This window comes from Salmo salar, chromosome 25, assembly GCF_965601325.2.
Source record: "Salmo salar chromosome 25, fSalSal1, whole genome shotgun sequence".
Lineage (NCBI taxonomy): Eukaryota > Metazoa > Chordata > Actinopteri > Salmoniformes > Salmonidae > Salmo > Salmo salar.
This window is the reverse complement of record NC_138315.1, coordinates 45,022,501-45,043,891: the sequence shown is the minus strand read 5'-3', so window position 1 is coordinate 45,043,891 and position 21,391 is coordinate 45,022,501. Positions and strand designations below refer to the sequence as shown.

The 21,391-nt window shown below is 46.4% G+C and overlaps 1 protein-coding gene across 8 annotated transcripts in view; it reads left to right on the top strand.

The window, feature by feature from the left end:
* The window catches only part of LOC106586822 (tensin-1), a 328,681-nt gene that overhangs the window by 125,334 nt on the left and 181,956 nt on the right, over positions 1–21,391 (top strand). For all 8 annotated transcript variants that reach the window (XM_045707330.2, XM_045707331.2, XM_045707329.2 and 5 more), the window contains exon 3: positions 2,931–2,968. In XM_045707330.2, the coding sequence (XP_045563286.2) occupies positions 2,931–2,968 (38 nt within the window). The remainder of the gene's footprint in view (positions 1–2,930; positions 2,969–21,391) is intronic.

Genomic DNA, 21,391 nt, shown 5'->3' with positions numbered 1-21,391 from the left:
GTAGGTTTTCACTGGGAACCAGAGTCTCCTCGGGGTTGGAGTGTGCTGTAGGTTTTCACTGGGAACCAGAGTCTCCTCGGGGTTGGTGTGCTGTAGGTTTTCACTGGGAACCAGAGTCTCCTCGGGGTTGGTGTGCTGTAGGTTTTCACAGGGGACCAGAGTCTCCTCGGGGTTGGAGTGCTGTAGGTTTTCACTGGGAACCAGAGTCTCCTCGGGGTTGGTGTGCTGTAGGTTTTCACTGGGAACCAGAGTCTCCTCGGGGTTGGAGTGCTGTAGGTTTTCACAGGGAACCAGAGTCTCCTCGGGGTTGGAGTGTGCTGTAGGTTTTCACAGGGAACCAGAGTCTCCTCGGGGTTGGAGTGCTGTAGGTTTTCACTGGGAACCAGAGTCTCCTCGGGGTTGGAGTGTGCTGTAGGTTTTCACTGGGAACCAGAGTCTCCTCGGGGTTGGAGTGTGCTGTAGGTTTTCACTGGGAACCAGAGTCTCCTCGGGGTTGGTGTGCTGTAGGTTTTCACTGGGAACCAGAGTCTCCTCGGGGTTGGAGTGTGCTGTAGGTTTTCACAGGGAACCAGAGTCTCCTCGGGGTTGGTGTGCTGTAGGTTTTCACTGGGAACCAGAGTCTCCTCGGGGTTGGTGTGCTGTAGGTTTTCACTGGGAACCAGAGTCTCCTCGGGGTTGGAGTGTGCTGTAGGTTTTCACAGGGAACCAGAGTCTCCTCGGGGTTGGTGTGCTGTAGGTTTTCACTGGGAACCAGAGTCTCCTCGGGGTTGGAGTGTGCTGTAGGTTTTCACTGGGAACCAGAGTCTCCTCGGGGTTGGAGTGTGCTGTAGGTTTTCACTGGGAACCAGAGTCTCCTCGGGGTTGGAGTGTGCTGTAGGTTTTCACTGGGAACCAGAGTCTCCTCGGGGTTGGAGTGTGCTGTAGGTTTTCACAGGGAACCAGAGTCTCCTCGGGGTTGGAGTGTGCTGTAGGTTTTCACTGGGAACCAGAGTCTCCTCGGGGTTGGAGTGTGCTGTAGGTTTTCACAGGGGACCAGAGTCTCCTCGGGGTTGGTGTGCTGTAGGTTTTCACAGGGAACCAGAGTCTCCTCGGGGTTGGTGTGCTGTAGGTTTTCACAGGGAACCAGAGTCTCCTCGGGGTTGGTGTGCTGTAGGTTTTCACAGGGAACCAGAGTCTCCTCGGGGTTGGAGTGCTGTAGGTTTTCACAGGGAACCAGAGTCTCCTCGGGGTTGGTGTGCTGTAGGTTTTCACTGGGAACCAGAGTCTCCTCGGGGTTGGAGTGTGCTGTAGGTTTTCACAGGGAACCAGAGTCTCCTCGGGGTTGGAGTGCTGTAGGTTTTCACAGGGAACTAGAGTCTCCTCGGGGTTGGAGTGTGCTGTAGGTTTTCCCTCTGTCACTTGTCTCAAGGCCTTTAATTAAAGAATCAAAGAGACTCTCAAATGTTAGTGCAAATGTAGTCTGAGGTGTCTAAATATAAACGAAATGGCTTGAACTAATTATACCAGCGTGTCTTGTTTATACAACACAAGATTACAGTTAACATTTGTGCTCAGGACTAGCACATTCACTCGATCCTACTTCAGAAGAATTACTATGAGATCGTTTTTTTAACTCAAGTAAATCTGAATGAATATAAATAGACTAAGCATTTATTGTAATATAGTCTACAATTAGTATGGTTAGTCTAGTTTAGAGTATGGTGCATCTCTATCCATCTTGGACTTTTTTACCCCGGTAGTTAAAACCAAACCCAGACAAGCTTCTCAGCTCTCAGACCCTGTCTCTTTCTCCAGACCCTCTCTCTCTCTCTTCAGACCCTCTCTCTCTCTCTCTCTCTCTTTAGACCCTGTCTCTCTCTCCAGACCCTGTCTCTCTCTCCCCAGACCCTGTCTCTCCAGACCCTGTCTCTCTCTCCCCAGACCCTTTCTCTCTCCATACCCTGACTCTCTCTCTCTCCAGACCCTGTCTCTTTCTCTAGACCCTGTCTCTTTGTCCAGACCCTGTCTCTCTCTCCAGACCCTGTCTCTTTCTCCAGACCCTGTCTCTTTGTCCAGACCCTGTCTCTCTCTCCAGACCCTGTCTCTTTCTCTAGACCCTGTCTCTTTCTCCAGACCCTGTCTGTCTCTCCAGACCCTGTCTCTCTCTCCAGACCCTGTCTCTTTCTCTAGACCCTGTCTCTTTGTCCAGACCCTGTCTCTCTCTCCAGACCCTGTCTCTTTCTCCAGACCCTGTCTCTTTGTCCAGACCCTGTCTCTCTCTCCAGACCCTGTCTCTTTCTCTAGACCCTGTCTCTTTCTCCAGACCCTGTCTGTCTCTCCAGACCCTGTCTCTTTCTCCAGACCCTGTCTCTTTGTCCAGACCCTGTCTCTCTCTCCAGACCCTGTCTCTTTCTCTAGACCCTGTCTCTTTCTCCAGACCCTGTCTGTCTCTCCAGACCCTGTCTCTTTCTCCAGACCCTGTCTCTTTCTCCAGACCCTGTCTCTCTCGCCAGACCCTGTCTCTCTTGCCAGACCCTGTCTCTCTCGCCAGACCCTGTCTCTCTCGCCAGACCCTGCTCTCTTCAGACCCTGTCTCTCTCTCCAGATCCTGCCTCTTTCTCCAGACCCTGTCTGTCTCGCCAGACCCTGTCTCTCTCGCCAGACCCTGTCTCTTTCTCCAGACCCTGTCTGTCTCTCCAGACCCTGCTCTCTTCAGACCCAAGAGCACCAAACCCCAGACCCCAGTAGTGGGCAGCATCAGTCTTTAACAGTCAATAATATTTGACTTTGACAATAGAGTAAACATGTTGAACTTTGACGAGGTAGAATTTCAATACACTTTTTTTTATTTACTCAATGATGCATTTCATTCCACTCAGCAATGTTTGAATGTAATACTATTTAGGAAATGTAAACTAACTCTGAGTTCCTGTTTTTCTCCTATCTCCTAGTGTGCCGGCTGACTTGTCACAAGACATGTGAAGTGAAGGTAAGAGCAGCAGCTTTTCTCAGGGCTCTTATGTTGCCGAATGGGCTTGTCAAAGCAATGGGAACGCTGTCTTTTTAGGCAGCTGCACTTTTTAGATGTAAGTTGTTATAAACTGTCATTACATCTTATGTCATCACGTCACATCTCAAGTGCACAAGAGTCAAGTGCACAACAGCCTTATGTAGGCATTGTGACAGAACGTACAGTGTAGCTCTACCAAGTCACTCATCCTCTGCTGGCGCAACAGGAGGCTGCTGAGGGGAGGACGGCTCATAATAATGACCGGAACGGAGAGCGAATGGAATGGCATCAAAACACATGGAAACCATGGAAACCATGTGTTTGATTATTTGATACCATTGTACTGATTTCTCTCCCTCCCATTACCATGAGCACGTCCTGCCAAATTACAGTGCCACCAACCTCCTGTGGTTAGCTCTTAGTGCTTTAGTTAGCTCAACTCTCTTTCCTCAAAGCCAAGCAGAGCTTATCAGAAGGAAATGTTGTGTTAATGTGGTGGACGGGGCCTCGACTGGAACAGTGTTCCTACTCTCCCAATATCGGAGGAATCTGAAAAAAAGTGCAGGCTGTCCCAATATGTGTTTGACTTTATTTTATTTATTTATTTCACCTTTATTTAACCAGGTAGGCAAGTTGAGAACAAGTTCTCATTTACAATTGCTACCTGGCCAAGATAAAGCAAAGCAGTTCGACACATACAACAACACAGAGTTACACTTGGAGTAAAACAAACATACAGTCAATAATACAGTAGAAAAATAAGTCTATATACAATGTGAGCAAATGAGGTGAGATAAGGGAGGTAAAGGCAAAAAAGGCCATGGTGGCAAAGTAAATACAATATAGCAAGTAAAACACTGGAATGGTAGATTTGCAGTGGAAGAAAGAGCAAAGTAGAAATAGAAATAATGGGGTGCAAAGGAGCAAAATAAAGAAATAAATACAGTAGGGGAAGAGGTAGTTGTTTGGGCTATTTATAGATGGGCTATGTACAGGTGCAGTGATCTGTGAGCTGCTCTGACAGGTGGAGCTTAAAGCTAGTGAGGGAGATATGAGTCTCCAGCTTCAGAGATTTTTGTAGTTCGTTCCAGTCATTGGCAGCATTGAACTGGAAGAAGAGGCGGCCAAAGGAGGAATTGGCTTTGGGGGTGACCAGTGAGATATACCTGCTGGAACGCGTGCTACTGGTGGGTGCTGCTATGGTGACCAGTGAGCTGAGATAAGGCGGGACTTTACCTAGCAGGGTCTTGTAGATGACCTGGAGCCAGTAGGTTTGGCGACGAGTATGAAGCGAGAGCCAGGCAACGAGAGCGTACAGGTCGCAGTGGTGGGTAGTATATGGGGCTTTGGTGACAAAACGGATGACACTGTGATAGATTCTATTCTAAAAATAAACGGCAGCTCGCTACATGGTCAACGGGCTTGGTGTTTTTGAAGAGGGGGCACTTAGAAGAAGATGGGAAGTAGTGATGGAAAGAGAGAGAGAGAGAGGTGGTGAAGGAGGGCTGGAGATGAGAAAACATTGAGTTTGTCAATACGTTGCAGTGAGAGATTTACTAGGCTTTAGATTATAGATTTATAGTACCCACTCACCCTCCACAACACACACACACACACACACACACACACACACACACACACACACACACACACACACACACACACACACACACACACACACACACACACACACACACACACACACACACACACACACACACACACACACCCAACCATACATCATCGCCCTTCATCTGGCAGCCATTACTGAAGTGTTCCAGAGCTGCCAGCTATACCCACTACCCTCCTCCAGCTCTACCCAGCTCCCACTACCCTCCTCCAGTTCTACCCAGCTCCCACTACCCTCCTCCAGTTCTACCCAGCTCCCACTACCCTCCTCCAGTTCTACCCAGCTCCCACTACCCTCCTCCAGTTCTACCCAGCTCCCTCTACCCTCCTCCAGTTCTACCCAGCTCCCACTACCGTCCTCCAGCTCTACCCAGCTCCCACTACCCTCCTCCAGTTCTACCCAGCTCCCACTACCCTCCTCCAGTTCTACCCAGCTCCCTCTACCCTCCTCCAGTTCTACCCAGCTCCCACTACCGTCCTCCAGCTCTACCCAGCTCCCACTACCCTCCTCCAGCTCTACCCAGCTCCCACTACCCTCCTCCAGTTCTACCCAGCTCCCACTACCCTCCTCCAGTTCTACCCAGCTCCCTCTACCCTCCTCCAGTTCTACCCAGCTCCCACTACCCTCCTCCAGCTCTACCCAGCTCCCTCTACCCTCCTCCAGTTCTACCCAGCTCCCACTACACTCCTCCAGTTCTACCCAGCTCCCACTACCCTCCTCCAGCTCTACCCAGCTCCCACTACCCTCCTCCAGTTCTACCCAGCTCCCACTACCCTCCTCCAGTTCTACCCAGCTCCCACTACCCTCCTCAAGTTCTACCCAGCTCCCTCTACCCTCCTCCAGCTCTACCCAGCTCCCACTACCCTCCTCCAGTTCTACCCAGCTCCCACTACCCTCCTCCAGTTCTACCCAGCTCCCTCTACCCTCCTCAAGTTCTACCCAGCTCCCACTACCCTCCTCCAGTTCTACCCAGCTCCCACTACCCTCCTCCAGTTCTACCCAGCTCCCACTACCCTCCTCCAGCTCTACCCAGCTCCCACTACCCTCCTCCAGTTCTACCCAGCTCCCACTACCCTCCTCCAGTTCTACCCAGCTCCCTCTACCCTCCTCAAGTTCTACCCAGCTCCCTCTACCCTCCTCAAGTTCTACCCAGCTCCCACTACCCTCCTCCAGTTCTACCCAGCTCCCACTACCCTCCTCCAGTTCTACCCAGCTCCCTCTACCCTCCTCAAGTTCTACCCAGCTCCCTCTACCCTCCTCGCACCCGCTCCCCTACCCCCCCAGCTCCCAGCTCCCACCCCTCCTCCAGTTCTACCCAGCTCCCCACCCTCCCAGCACCCGCTCCCTCCCCTCCCCGCTCCCCAGCTCCCACCCCTCCTCCAGCTCTACCCAGCTCCCACTACCCTCCTCCAGTTCTACACAGCTTCCACTACCCTCCTCCATTTCAGACTGACAGGAAATACCAGGGGTGCAAAGGGTGGTGAAGGTTTACCAGTCAGTTTCATATGAGGGGTGAAGGTTTACCAGTCAGTCTCATCGGAGGGGCGAAGACAAATTAGCTCAAGCTAATGCAATTGTAAGGGGTGCGTACTGGCGGCAGAGAAGTCAGACACAGGAGAGCAAAAGCTGTGTTTCCAACGGCGCAGTTTAATAATATAAACCACCGGGAAACAGAACAATCAATAAATGGGTACATAACTCGACCAGACATAACGTGCACAAGCACTTACAATAAACAATACTGGACAAGGACATGGGGGGAACAGAGGGTTAAATACACAACATGTAATTGAGGGAATTGAAACCAGGTGTGTGGGAAGACAAGACAAAACAAATGGAAAATGAAAGGTGGATCGGCGATGGCTTGAAGACCAGTGACGTCGACCGCCGAACGTCGCCCGAACAAGGAGAGGGACCGACTTCGGAGGAAGTCGTGACAGCAATGCATTTGGTTGATGACTGTGTGTAATTCAATGTGTCAGTGTTTTAATTGCATCCATCTCAATTCAGATAAATTATTAAATAAATAAATACCGCCTAACTGTTTTGGGGGAAACGTTCTGAAGCAGTGAGTAATGAGCAGCCCATGTGACCTCTTCTTGGTCTACTGGTTCTTACAATGACAACAAACTGTATTTCAATCAATGCTCCCTGCAACAAATACATCCCATTCATGACCCCACAACTAATCTGACATAATAATACGAAGACGTGATTGAAACCCATAAAAACATATCAAACAAAAAAAAAGAAGAAAATGTGATGAGTGAAGGGGTAGAGCATATGAAGAGAGAACTAACAAAATATGAAATGGTCTTCTCCCTGAGATGTGTTGTTGTTGGAGTTCTTTGCTAGGAAGGAACGCGTGCAGGAATTCTGTGAACCCAGGGTTGATTTGTGAAGAGAGGTCCGGAACGCAGAGACTGTTTCTTAATTAAATCGTGATGAAGAGTACAATTCAAACTACTCCCAATCAGCAAACATGGACATACATGGACAAACCTCCATTTTCTCTAATCAGACAAATATTCCCTCTGAGATTAGCCTTGGCAGGTCGCAATTCACTTTTACCCTTGACATGAAAAAAAAATGTATGTCGTGAATGATAGTTGAGGAAGGCTAGCTCGATCGCTATCAGCTTTCAATCAAGCTTGCATCGCCTTGAATTCATTATTTATGAAGAATTTACAAGCTAAATATGTAAGGTTAAGGTGCTCCCATTGCCCCTAAGCCTTTCCTTAGTTTTGATTAATATGTGATCTTGCACTTCTGGAATCCAAGTGGTGGTAGTAACTCTGTCATGCTGAGACAGTTTCCACACTGACTCGCTACAGGAATAAATCTCCACATCCATATTTAGATAAGATTCGCACGTAGCCCCTGCATAACCTCTGCTACTAAAAAACAAATGGTCAGATTGCATATAACGACAGTATGTCACTGTGTGTGTGTGTGTGTGTGTGTGTGTGTGTGTGTGTGTGTGTGTGTGTGTGTGTGTGTGTGTGTGTGTGTGTGTGTGTGTGTGTGTGTGTGTGTGCGTGCGTGCGTGCGTGCGTGCGTGTGTGTGCGTTTTGTGCGTCTGTGAGAGAGTAAGATGTAAAGTAAAAGTGAGAGTATGTCAGAAGTATTTGGAGAAAGAGAGAGAGAGTGAAATGGTGAGGCCTCCGTAATGCTAGATGAAGATTTGTGGGAAGAGGACTTGAAACTAATGGGAAACACAGCTTCATCCAATCCAATGGGAGATGTTGGTTCGATGTCTGTCTATATTTTCCTGTCTGAGCACAGGTGCTGCTTGCTCCATGCCATCATGTCATCCACTAAATACCAGTGACAAATGGACCTGTCCTTTCCACTACCCTTTCTTCAGACATGTGCATCTTGCTTGTTCATCTTTTTTTAAATGTAACCTTTATTTAACCAGGCAAGTCAGTTAAGAACCAATTATTATTTACAATGACGGCCTACCCCAGCCAAAGAGGGCCCGACGACGCTGGGCCAATTGTGCACCGCCCTATGGGACTCCCAATCACGACTGGATGTGATGCAGTCTTGATTCAAACCAGGGACTGCAGTGACGCCTCTAGCACTGAGATGCAGTGCCTTAGACCGCTGCGCAACTCGGGAGCTTCATAGATTTAAGTGTGTCAACTCCACAACACAGTCTCTAGATGTCAGAGGTGACGCCATCAGTAATTTGTATTTACTGTAATAAACATAGCAGATCACTGACAGTTCAATGGTATTGCCTTGAACTCAGCTGAAGACGGTTCAGTGGTACTGCCTTGGTCTCAGCCGAACCCGGTTTCAGCCAAGTCTGGGCGGCTAGACTGTGGGATGGACCTGATTTTGAATTCCAAAGGTGAACTAAATGAATTGAAAGTCTCTGGTGGATTGTAAATATAGGTGAATGGTGGTAGAAGAAAGATAAGCTATTCTCTAGGCAACATTGGGACTGCAGTGGCGAGAGTGTGTTCCCATGAACAATTAATGGCTGAATCTCAAACTGAACACTTCGAGCACTTTGAGCTCGCGATATGCGCTTTCACGGGTCAATCGAGTCAATCTCAAATGCTAGTTGTCGAGTCATCGAGTGCTCCACAGTGTCCTTCGGAAGCCTCTTTATCGAGTGGGCATCCTATGCCGACTCGGCGCCCTTGGTAGCAACGGTCACTACCACGTCACTCTAAAAAATAGTCTGAGTAAATAAAAAAATCTGTAATTAATATAGAAATGTAATTTCGAGAAGGTCTTAGTCATACAATTTTACATCTGTTTTTATTTGTTATTTTTATTTAACTTTTATTTAACTAGGCAAGTAAATTTAGAACAAATTCTTATTTACAACTACAGCCTAGAACGGCCAAACTCGGACGATGCTGGGCCAATTGTGCGCAGCCCTATGGGACTCCCAATCATGGCCGGTTGTGATACAGCCTGGATTACAACCAGGGTGTCTATAGTGATGCCTCTAGCAGTGAGATGCAGTGCCTTAGACCGCTGCACCAGTCGGGAGCCCAGCTAAGGAGTTTCGTGTATTTCTGAAGTTTGATCATGTACATGAAAACTATTCATTAAACGTGTTACTGTAGCTAAGCCTGAGCCTGTCACTTCATACAAAACTGAAAAAGAAGCTAGCCAACCATCTAGTCCATTATTAACTAGCTAGCTAAGCCTGAGCCAGTCACTTTCATACAAAAGGAAAGAGAAGCTAACCAACCATCTAGTCCATTATTAACTAGCTAGCTAAGCCTGACCCAGTCACTTTTAATCAAAAGGAAAGAGAAGCTAACCAACCAGCTAGTGCAACACCAAATGCAATGCTAGCTAGCTATCTAGTTAGCTAGCTACTGTGTTAACATTATTTCATCACAATGAACTAGTTATATTGAGCAGCAAACAGCCTGCTCTGCCCCGAGTCAGTACAGTTTTGAGTCTACAACTTCATCAGCAAGTTGTCAAACTATCGTAAATAAGTGACAAGCTACATGCTGTTTATCAGTGCAGTGCCCCATATCCTTAGCTAGCTAGCTAAAATGTCATCCCTGTGTTTGTCAATTAAGCTAGCTAGCAGCAGGCAGGCTACAACAAGCTAAAACCAACTGCTGAAATTAACGGTGACCAATATACCTGCACATATTTTGTGCAGGAATAGAGAGAATGTGTTTTGTTTTTACACATTTGTCTCTGTCTATCGGAGTATGCATATGTCTTTCCCAGGTCCCCAGTGCCCGTGAGCTACAAGACAGGTCACGGGAAACAATGCTCGCGAATGGATTTCGAATTTTGGAAGTGAGAAGTGGCAGTTGAAACGTGTCAATGCTCATGTTAGCCAAAACATTTACAGACTCGTGTGATCACTATTGAACACAACAGCAAGTGGCTACTCGATAAAGTGTTCAGTTTGAGATTCAGACACAGACTCACAAAACTTTTCTGCAAGGTCATCACAACATTATCACACAACCAAATTGGTTTGAGTAGGGTTGAGGGTATTACTCTGTCCATAACTAGACACTAAGTAGATGCCCTAAGACCATTAGATGGCCAGTGGTGGGAACCAGAAATGTTGAAATGTGACTCACCACCTGGATTCGGTCTTATGTAGCAACATTTGAAATTCTGTTTTTAAATTTTTTACATAAAAGTAGAGACTCAGAGCTACAAAATGGTATATCATACACTGCATTAGAAGAAACAATGGGAAAGTAATTCTGCTTTGAAAGTTGATCAACTTGTAAACTCACTTTTGAGAAAACCGTCTTTCAATGTTTTGGTGCCTACTGGAGAGCCCTTCTTTGTCTACACCCATTCAGCATTGTTCACATCTTCTTAAGCCTTAGCCCCACCCATCTCTTTAAGGGTGAATCTGTGATTTTTGTATTAACTTGCCAGCTACTTCCAGACATCTAAGAGAGAGAGAACAGTCTCACTGAAAATTACTCGCCCTAGCAGAGCTGGTTAGGCTGTTACAGTATGCTATTCAGAGCATTGGTGACTGCAACTGTGCTGTCAGATTGTCTGTTTGTAAATTCAGAGCGTTTCGCGTTCAAAGTGCACACTGGACGCTCTGGCCAATAAGTAGGGTTATTCCGAAAACTCTGACCTCACAACGACAGTCAAGCACCCAAGCTAACTGGCTAACATTGACTAGCTACTTCCAGTCACATAATGAGAGAACAACCCACTCTGACCATTTTACTCCCCCTAGCAGAGCTGGTTAGACAGTTTTCTTGTTTTCCAGAGCATTGGTGACTGTAACAGCGCTGCTGGCAAGGATTGAATTACTTGTGACTTGCGACATACGGGAAGTTTCCTGAATCGGGTCACAAATGAGCAATCCTCTATCGGACGTGCCAGAGAAATATGTAGATCAGAAACTGAAAGGGGCTTGCATCGAGCCAGAGTTGTTTTAGAAATCAAACAGTATCCTCACTGCCTGGCTAATTCCTGTATCTTTAAATGTTCCAATAGTCAGTTTGATTTTACCAGATGGCCCATGTGGAAGAAAAGAGGACTTTAGAAAGGCTGAAGTAAAATGGAAATGGAGCTCTCACTGTAGTAGCAGTCTCCAGGCTGAACATAAGGCATGGCAAAATAATTGTTCTTGGTTCATTCATTCTACCATATTTCACTCATTATCTACCTTTGAAAGGACTGTTGACTGCAGTCCTTTCCAAAATGCTCTGGCAACGAGCCAATGTCCAGAGAACGTTGTGGACTTGTTGTGCATTCTTAGGAGTTGAGAAGAGCACTGACCAGCCTAGAGATATGGCTCTGGGCACCAAACGTGTTTTGGGAAGGACACTACTGTATTCCTCTGGTAATGAATAGGGAGGCCTGAGAAAGCAGAGTGAGAAACACAAATACACACAGTTAATCACCACTCCTACCTCTCCTCCCTCCTCTCTCCAACCTTTTTTTCTATCTCCCTTCCACAGTGATAAAGTATGTGTTTTCATTTTCCCCCACCTCCCCTACAATTCCCTCACCATCCATCTCTGTTCTTTAAACCAAAAAGAAAAGCATGTTTTTGTTTGGACTGGACAGACATTTTGGAAGGCTGTTTTTGCGACTCCTCACTTAGTTTCCCTTGGCGAGGTTGGTCCCTGCATGAGAGCTAGGTTTCATTACATTAACCGCTGATGCTGAGAGAGTTATGGCCACTGGACGAGCTACAGTTCAGCCCCTTTGTTTAGCTAAATGTAGCAGTAGCTTGGATGTGGTGTTAGCTGAATGACCCCACCATGTATTGAGCTCCTTTCTGTTTCTTGTGTTATTATAGCCAATAACACTCTCCTCCTCATGCTACTGGAGCTGCCATTGGCCAACTTCAGCATTCAAGGTTCAGTCATGGAGTACCGGGCACAGAAAACAATGCTATGCCAGAATATGCAATAGCCCTTTTTTTTGCGCAGTAAAATAGCAACTGGAGGCATCTTGTGCATAGTCCATTTAGTCTTAGGTGTGGGTATAGTCTCTCGATTTGATGGAACCCTTGTCATGGCTAGGCTTGGTCCCCAAATGAACCTATATAAATGACTGAAACCCAGTATGGTTTGGCCCAAACAATGGCTGTGTTGTCATGTGTTCTGTCCACATGCTGTTTCCATTGTGAGTCAAACGGGAGTGAAATACCACGAGAAAAGTCCCTGAATCTTTTGCAATTTCATGATTCAGACCTGTATTCATAATAGCATCATGGTTCTATTTTTTTTTAACATATTTGTCTGCTCTGGTGGTAATTTAATTAAAAAAAACACTAATTGATGTGAGAACAATGATTTCCATAATTTCAAAATGATTTACTGTCTCTGCCTTTTAGACACATCCAGGCACCTATATATACACGTACGTTAAGAGAAACATGTTTGATATGGCAGGTTGGTTGCTTTAGCTACTCAGCTTTCTACTTACCTGGAGGGAACAGAAGTTGTGTCTAGCTGTCTCAACTTCACTGCTAATTAACTTCCTCTGCTGACAAAGCTAGGTATAAATTTAGATAGCCTGTTGAGTATAAAAAAAAATCAACTATGTTCATCAAAGCTCGTTCAAGTTAATTAGTACAGTGTGCATTTTAGGAAGCCGAGGCTTGAGGCTGAGCGTGTTCTCCAAAGTATACCGTACGTACATTCAGATTAAGGCCCCGCCGTAGTCTTTAGTTGGAGGAGTAAGTGTATCTCATTCTCTGCAGTAAGTTTTTGGAATACAGCCTAGCAGTGTCTGTCTTGTTCTTTATCTCTTGTGCTGTCTTGCTTGCCCTAACTTACCTCCAGTAACAGCAGCTGTCAAGATCATTTGGCACGTGATCGCTTGTCTTCCGTTCTAGTGACTTATCTCAGATACGATACTTTGCCATTGGAGGCTGATTTATCTCGCATAGGGTAATTGGAAAGCTAGGTCGTTGTTGTGGAGCACGAGGGAAGCTTTTTCATTATCTTAATGTTTGTCCAGAGGAAGGGTTTGGCCAGAGGAAGAGTTTGGCATGGATGGAGACGGGCATGAGGGATTTAGCTTTTCGGCTTAGAATGGCACAGAGAAAAGAGGAAATGTTCCAGAGGACATTCTGCTTCTCATGCCTCTTTTCTCTTGTTTGGATGCTCTCTGATTCCGTCCCCATTTCAGTTCCCAAGCTCAGTCCAAGTCACTTCTATATTCAGAAACTAGTCACCCAAAACCAGAGTCCTATGGAACAGCTTTGGACCCAAGTCTTAACCACTGCTCGTTCTGAACTTGTGTTTTCAACTGTGGTCCAAAACCCTAAAACAGGCATGACCCCACACCCTGTCTCATTGCCACTTCCAAACCCCCAACCCCTCACCCACTCTATCTACTTGAGTTCTGTGACCGTCCAACACCCACACATGAGAACAATGGTTTTAGAAGGAGGGGCTTTGACCTCATCTCAGTGTGCCCATTCACACTGAAGCAACTACTGTAGTATCCCCTTAGCCAAGCATCATCAAAAAGCTATGACGTACCACTTTAATATGCCTACATTCCTCTTATTTAGTAGTGATTTCAAAGATAGTCGATCAACTCAACTGGGCTTTGAGTGTGACTTCAGCGCAGTTGCCCTCGCCGTCCGTGAAATCCTTCCAGGAACAACACTGAGAACTTCCTTTCTTTTTGTGTGATTGAGACTGCACTCAATGGGGATAGAGGGAAGAAAGGGATAGAGGTGGGAGTGGGGAGGGGTGATGGAAGGAAGCTCCTGCAGAGAAAATGTGATACTCAGGAAAATGGGTGTAGAAGTTGCCGTCCGTGTGGGATATGAGTGGGACTGCGAGCTGGTTAAGGGGGAGAGGAGAAGTTGAATATTTAGTAAATCTATTGGGTCTTTGCCACAGGTTGAGAGATTTGTTCAAGTGACCAGCCATCTACATGCTTTTTCAGGCTTTATATCAAATCAACAATCCAGTCATAAAAACAGTTTAATTAGAAGTCATGGGATAGGACATTATTCTTTCCCCAGACCAGTGATGTCCTGTTCAGCCCAGTGATCTCCTGTTCAGCCCAGTGATCTCCTGTTCGGCCCAGTGATCTCCTGTTCGGCCCAGTGATCTCCTGTTCGGCCCAGTGATCTCCTGTTCGGCCCAGTGATGTCCTGTTCGGCCCAGTGATCTCCTGTTCAGCCCCGTGATATCCTGTTCCACCCAGTGATCTCCTGTTCAGCCCAGTGATCTCCTGTTCAGCCCAGTGATCTCCTGTTCGGCCCAGTGATCTCCTGTGCGGCCCAGTGATATCCTGTTCAGCCCAGTGATCTCCTGTTCAGCCCAGTGATCTCCTGTTCGGCCCAGTGATGTCCTGTTCGGCCCAGTGATGTCCTGTTCAGCCCAGTGATCTCCTGTTCAGCCCAGTGATCTCCTGTTCAGCCCAGTGATCTCCTGTTCAGCCCAGTGATATTCTGTTAAGCCCAGTGATCTCCTGTTCAGCCCAGTGATCTCCTGTTCGGCCCAGTGATATCATGTTCAGCCCAGTGATCTCCTGTTCAGCCCAGTGATCTCCTGTTCGGCCCAGTGATGTCCTGTTCGGCCCAGTGATCTCCTGTTCGGCCCAGTGATTTTCTGTTAAGCCCAGTGATCTCCTGTACAGCCCAGTGATATCCTGTTCCACCCAGTGATATCATGTTCAGCCCAGTGATCTCCTGTTCAGCCCAGTGATCTCCTGTTCGGCCCAGTGATGTCCTGTTCGGCCCAGTGATCTCCTGTTCAGCCCCGTGATATCCTGTTCCACCCAGTGATCTCCTGTTCAGCCCAGTGATCTCCTGTTCGGCCCAGTGATCTCCTGTTCAGCCCAGTGATGTCCTGTTCGGCCCAGTGATGTCCTGTTCAGCCCAGTGATCTCCTGTTCAGCCCAGTGATCTCCTGTTCAGCCCAGTGATATTCTGTTAAGCCCAGTGATCTCCTGTTCAGCCCAGTGATCTCCTGTTCAGCCCAGTGATATTCTGTTAAGCCCAGTGATCTCCTGTTCAGCCCAGTGATCTCCTGTTCGGCCCAGTGATGTCCTGTTCGTTCCAGTGATCTCCTGTTCAGCCCCGTGATATCCTGTTCAGCCCAGTGATCTCCTGTTCGGCCCAGTGATGTCCTATTCGGCCCAGTGATCTCCTGCTCAGCCCAGTTATGTCCTGTTCAGCCCAGTGATTTCCTGTTCAGCCCAGTGATGTCCTGTTCGGCCCAGTGATGTCCTGTTCAGCCCAGTGATCTCCTGTTCAGCCCAGTGATCTCCTGTTCAGCCCAGTGATGTCCTGTTCGGCCCAGTGATGTCCTGTTCAGCCCAGTGATATCCTGTTCAGTCCAGTGATGTCCTGTTCAACCCAGTGATGTTCCTTCCAAACAACACAGCACAACAAAGCAACACAATGGGAATGGGAACAGTCGTGTATGGACTTTGGTGATTCTTATTGAGTTATGAAGAGATGCTTTTATGGCTATTCAGGTTTATTTTATATTTGACTGCAGCAGTTTGGAAGAGTAAACAGTGCCATTTAGATATAACTTTAATCAGGTGCACCCCCTATTCCCCCCGGGGAATTGATTGAGGGACACTGTACTAGTGGTCACTGTAGAAGAGTTTGTAACACTTCCACTCCCTCCAGTACCAGAAACAGTAGTTGAAACACATGCAGAATGATTTGCCCATATAACGTGTGGACATATGGAGCTGTACAGAGTAATAAGACTAGCAGCGCTGTATGCCAAGAAGAAATACATACGTAGATTTTTATCTCCTCACTCCTCAGGCCTTTCTAATCGACCTGGCCGGGGTATCCTGGAATGACATTGACCTCATCCCGTCAGTAGATGATGCCTGGGTATTCTTTAAAAGTGCCTTCTTCACCATCTTAAATAAGCATGCCCCACTCAAAAAATGTAGAACTAGGAATAGATACAGTCCTTGGTTCACTCCAGACCTGTCTGCCCTTGACCAGCACAAAAACATCCTGTGGCATTCTGCATTAGCATCGAATAGCCCCGGTGATATGCAACCTTTCAGGGAAGTTAGGAACAAATATACACAGGCAGTTAGAAAAGCTAAGGCTAGCTTTTTCAAACAAAAATGTGCATCCTGTAGTACTAACTCAAAAAAGTTCTGGGACACTGTAAAGTCCATGGAGAATAAGAGCACCTCCTCCCAGCTGCCCACTGCTCTGAGGCTAGGAAACATAGTTACCACAGATAAATCCACTATAATTGAGAATTTCAATAAGCATTTCTCTACGGCCGGCCATGCTTTCCACCTGGCTACCGCTACCGCGGTCAACTGCCCGGGACCCTCCAGAGCAACCCGCCAAAGCCCCCACAATTTCTCCTTCACCCAAATCCAGATAGCTGATGTTCTGAAAGAGCTGCAAAATCTGGACCCATACAAATCAGCCAGGCTAGACAATCTGGACCCTCTCTTTCTAAAATGATCTGCCGAAATTGTTGCAACCCCTATTACTAGGCTGTTCAACCTCTCTTTCGTATCGTCTGAGATTCCCAAAGATTGGAAAGCTGCCGCGGTCATCCCCCTCTTCAAAGGGGGTGACACTCTAGGCCCAAACAGCTACAGACCTATATCTATCCTACTCTGTCTTTCTAAGGTCTTCGAAAGCCAAGTTAATAAACAGATTACCGTCTATTTCGAATCCCACCGTACCTTCTCCACTATGCAATCTGGTTTCAGAGCTGGTCATGGATGCACCTCAGCCATGCTCAAGGTCCTAAACGTCATCATAACCGCCATCGATAAGAGACATTACTGTGCAGCCGTATTCATCGACCTGGCCAAGGCTTTCGACTCTGTCAATCACCGCATTCTTATTGGCAGACTCGACAGCCTTGGTTTCTCAAATGATTGCCTCGCCTGGTTTACCAACTACTTCTCTGATGTGTCAATTCGGAGGGCCTGTTGTCTGGAGCTCTGGCAGTCTCTATGGGTGTGCCACAGGGTTCAATTCTCGGGCCGACTCTCTTCTCTGTATACATCAATGATGTTGCTCTTGCTGCTGGTCATTCTCTGATCCACCTCTACGTAGACGACACCATTCTGTGTACTTCTGGCCCCTCTTTGGACACTGTGTTAACTAACCTCCAAACGAGCTTCAATGCCATACAACTCTCCTTCCGTAGCCTCCAACTGCTCTTAAACGCAAGTAAAACTAAATGCCTGCTATTCAATCGATCACTGCCCGCACCTGCTCGCCCGTCCAGCATCACTACTCTGGACGGCTCTGACTTAGAATACGTGGACAACTACAAATACTTGGGTGTCTGGTTAGACTGTAAACTCTCCTTCCAGACTCACATCAAGCATCTCCAATCCAAAATTAAATCTAGAATCAGCTTCCTATATCACAACAAAGCATCCTTCACTCATGCTGCCAAACATACCCTCGTAAAACTGACCATCCTACCGATCCTCGACTTCGGTGATGTCATCTATAAAATAGCCTCCAACACTGTATTCAACAAATTGGATGAAGTCTATCACAGTGCCATCCGTTTTGTCACCAAAGCCCCATACACTACCCACCATTGTGACCTGTACGCTCTCGTTGGTTGGCCCTCGCTTCATACTCGTCGCCAAACCCACTGGCTACAGGTTATCTACAAGTCTCTGCTAGGTAAAGCCCCGCCTTATCTCAGCTCACTGGTCACCATAGCAGCATCCACTCGTAGCACGCGCTCCAGCAGGTATATCTCACTGGTCACCCCAAAGCCAATTCCTCCTTTGGTCGTCTTTCCTTCCAGTTCTCTGCTGCCAATGACTTGAACGAACTGCAAAAATCTCTGAAACTGGAGACTCATATCTCCTTCACTAGCTTTAAGCACCAGCTGTCAGAGCACCTCACAGATCACTGCACCTGTACATAGCCCATTTTTAAACAGCCCATCTATCTACCTACCTCATCCCCATACTGTATTTATTTATTTATCTTGCTCCTTTGCACCCCAGTATCTCTACTTGCACATTCATCTTCTGCACATCTACCATTCCAGTGTTTAATTGCTATATTGTAATTACTTCGCCACCATGGCCTATTTATTGCCTTAACTTACCTCATTTGCACTCACTGTATATAGACTTTTTGTTTTCTTTTGTTCTACTGTATTATTGACTGTATGTTTTATTTATTCCATGAGTAACTCTGTGTTGTTGTATGTGTCGAATTGCTACGCTTTATCTTGGCCAGGTAGCAATTGTAAATGAGATCTTGTTCTCAACTAGCCTACCTGGTTAAATAAAGGTTAAATAAATATAAAAAATAAAATAAACTCCTCTCCTATTCTCCAGTGCCCCTGTCTGACTTGTAGCTACTTATTTTCTATCTGATAGATACAGTAGAGAACACAAACAGAAACACCCAACCTTTGGCAAGATGGAGTAATACAGAGTCTCTGGAGAGAATGTTAATAGCAGGCCAAGTGAGGAAGAGTATGAACAGAGAGAAGGGGGAGAGAGAGAAGGGGGAGAGAGAGAAGGGGCGAGAGAGAAGGGGGGAGAGAAGGGGAGAGAGAAGGGGGAGAGAGAGAGTGCTTGGCAAAGGGGTGGAAAGGAGAATAAGAGTGAGGAAATGGGTGAAAGAGGGGGATGAAACACAGCATGTTTTGACACACCCTGCGCCAGAGAGAGAGAGAGAGAGAGAGAGAGAGAGAGAGAGAGAGAGAGAGAGAACTTCAGAATTACAAAAAAGGTGATAACTTCACCAGACGTTGATACAGGTGGATGCTGATTGAATGCTGAATGTGTTTACCTCTCAAAGCCTGAGTAGAGATGAGTCTGATCTGATCTAATTCCGCTTACGCAACCATCCTGAGACAGTTAATCCGACCAGGACTGAATAATGTACTGTACAATGTGACCATGGTGTTGACATCCACTTGCTGTGACAAGCTAGCGTTGCCTGGGCGTTGTTCAGATGTTCCACCGAGGGACTCTTGCTGTTGTTGAGAAACCCTGAGTCAGCCTCAGGAGACTCTGCCTTAAAACAGAGACAGCTGTGTCCCGTGTCCTTGCCCAGAAACTCTCTTCATCTGTCTGCCTGTCTGTCTCTCTGTCTGCCACCATATTCTGACCAACTACAGCTGACCCAATGCTGCTTCCAGCCTCTCGTGTTCATTTGCAGGTTTGTTTTTTTAAACCTTGTACCTTGGTACAGTTTTTTGGAGACAAGGACTGGTAGATGATAGAGCTCTGCCAATACCGCGGTGTGACCCAACTTTTAGTACACTTAACTGTATATGTGTGTGTGTCATGTAACACACACAGAATAAATTACTTTTCTATTCTATCCTTTCCATTTCCCTTGAAGGGGTGTCTGAATACACTACGTGGCCAAAAGTCAAACATCTCATTCCAAAATCATGGGCATTAATTTGAAGTTGGTCCCCCCCCTTTGCTGCTATAACAGCCTCCACTCTTCTGGGAAGACTTTCCACTAGATGTTGGAACATTGCTGCGGGCACTTGCTTCCATTCAGCTACAAGAGCATTAGTGAGGTTGGGCACTGATATTGGGCGATTAGGCCTGGCTCACAGTCGGCGTTCCAATTCATCACAAAGGTCTTCGATGGTGATGAGGTCAGGCCAGTCAAGTTCTTCCACACCGATGTTGACAAACCATTTCTGTATTTGACCTCGCTTTGTGCACGGGGCATTGTCATGCTGAAACAGGAAAGAGCCTTCCCCAAACTGTTGCCACAAAGTTGGAAGCACAGAATTGTCTTAAATGTCATTATGCTGTAGCATTAAGATTTTCCTGTACTGGAACTAAGGGGCCCAGCCCATACCATGAAAACAGCCCCAGACTATTATTCCTCCTCCACCAAACTTTACAGTTGGCACTATGCATTGGGGCAGGTAGCATTCTTCTGACATCTGCCAAAACCCAGATTCATCCGTCAGACTGCCAGATGGTGAAGCATGATTCATCACTCCAAAGAACGTGTTTCCACTGCTCCAGGGTCCAATGATTCAGCACTCATCGGTTCCGTTGTTACTCCCAGAAGTTTCAACTTCACAATAACAGCACTTACAGTTGACCAGGCAGCTCTGGCAGGGCAGAAATTTGATGAACTGACTTGTTGGAAAGGTGGCATCCTATGACGGTGCCACGTTGAAAGTCACTTAGCTCTTCAGTAAGGCCATTCTACTGCCAATGTTCGTCTAAGGAGATTAAACCCTTTGAATTGACTGATATCTGGGGGGACTTTCAGCAGTTTCTAGAGTCACCATTACTCTCATTATTATTATTTTCTTCATTAATGTATTATTATTATTATTATTTGTTTTTGTGTTGAATAATACATTTTCTAGCATTGTATGTGAAGGTCATTCTGTTTCGTTTTTTTATTTATTGTTAAACATATAAGCTTATATTGTATGTAAAATAACCACAGGACAACCATGCTCTCACCAAACATATGGTTCTCAGAACGTTGTGTGCCAGCTGGGTCACTCCTTAAAAAGCAGGGAAGTTCCCAGACCCATTTAGTCTCGTCCACTCATTTACTTTGCTGTCCTCTGTGGTGTTTGCTAGCCAACAGACGTAAACCACCAATTTGTTTTCTTTTGTTGCTAATACAACAAGGCATTGCGTCCTCCCTCCACCCACTTACCCATCCACCCCACCTTCCTTCCTTCCGACTCATTTTTACTCATTTTTACTCCTTGTCACACAACAAACATCTGGTGAACACAACTGCAGGGATGAACTCTTAGCCTACTGTAGGTGTTACTATGAATGTGCCTCCATGTAATTATTTAGACCCTACTTCGAAGTAGTTTGTCAATCGTTCCATGCGGAACACAGTGTAATTGTATTTTTCTAAATGTGTTCCATATACGGCGTACAAGTGGTAACCTAGCTTTTGAAATTCAACAACTCTTTCTGGTAATTGTCAATTATGCCGTGAGATGATGGGAAATAAGATGTTATTGTCACCATAGGAAATGGCAGCTACTACAGCATAAGTGGGGTGGCAGGTAGCCTAGTGGTTAGAGCGTTGGGCCAGTAACCGAAAGGTTGCTGGATTGAATCCCCGAGCTAACAAGGTAAAAATGTGTCGTTCTGCCCCTGAACAAGGCAGTTAACCCACTGGCCATCATTGTAAATAAGAATTTGTTCTTATCTGACTTGCCTAGTTAAATAAATATACATACTGTATGTTAAATAAAGGTTCAATAAAACACATAAGGATTATTAACATATTACTGTTACGTGTAGACTCAACACTTTGGACATTTGCTCATATGATTTACATGTTTTTAACCTGAAGGCTTAAAGCTCAG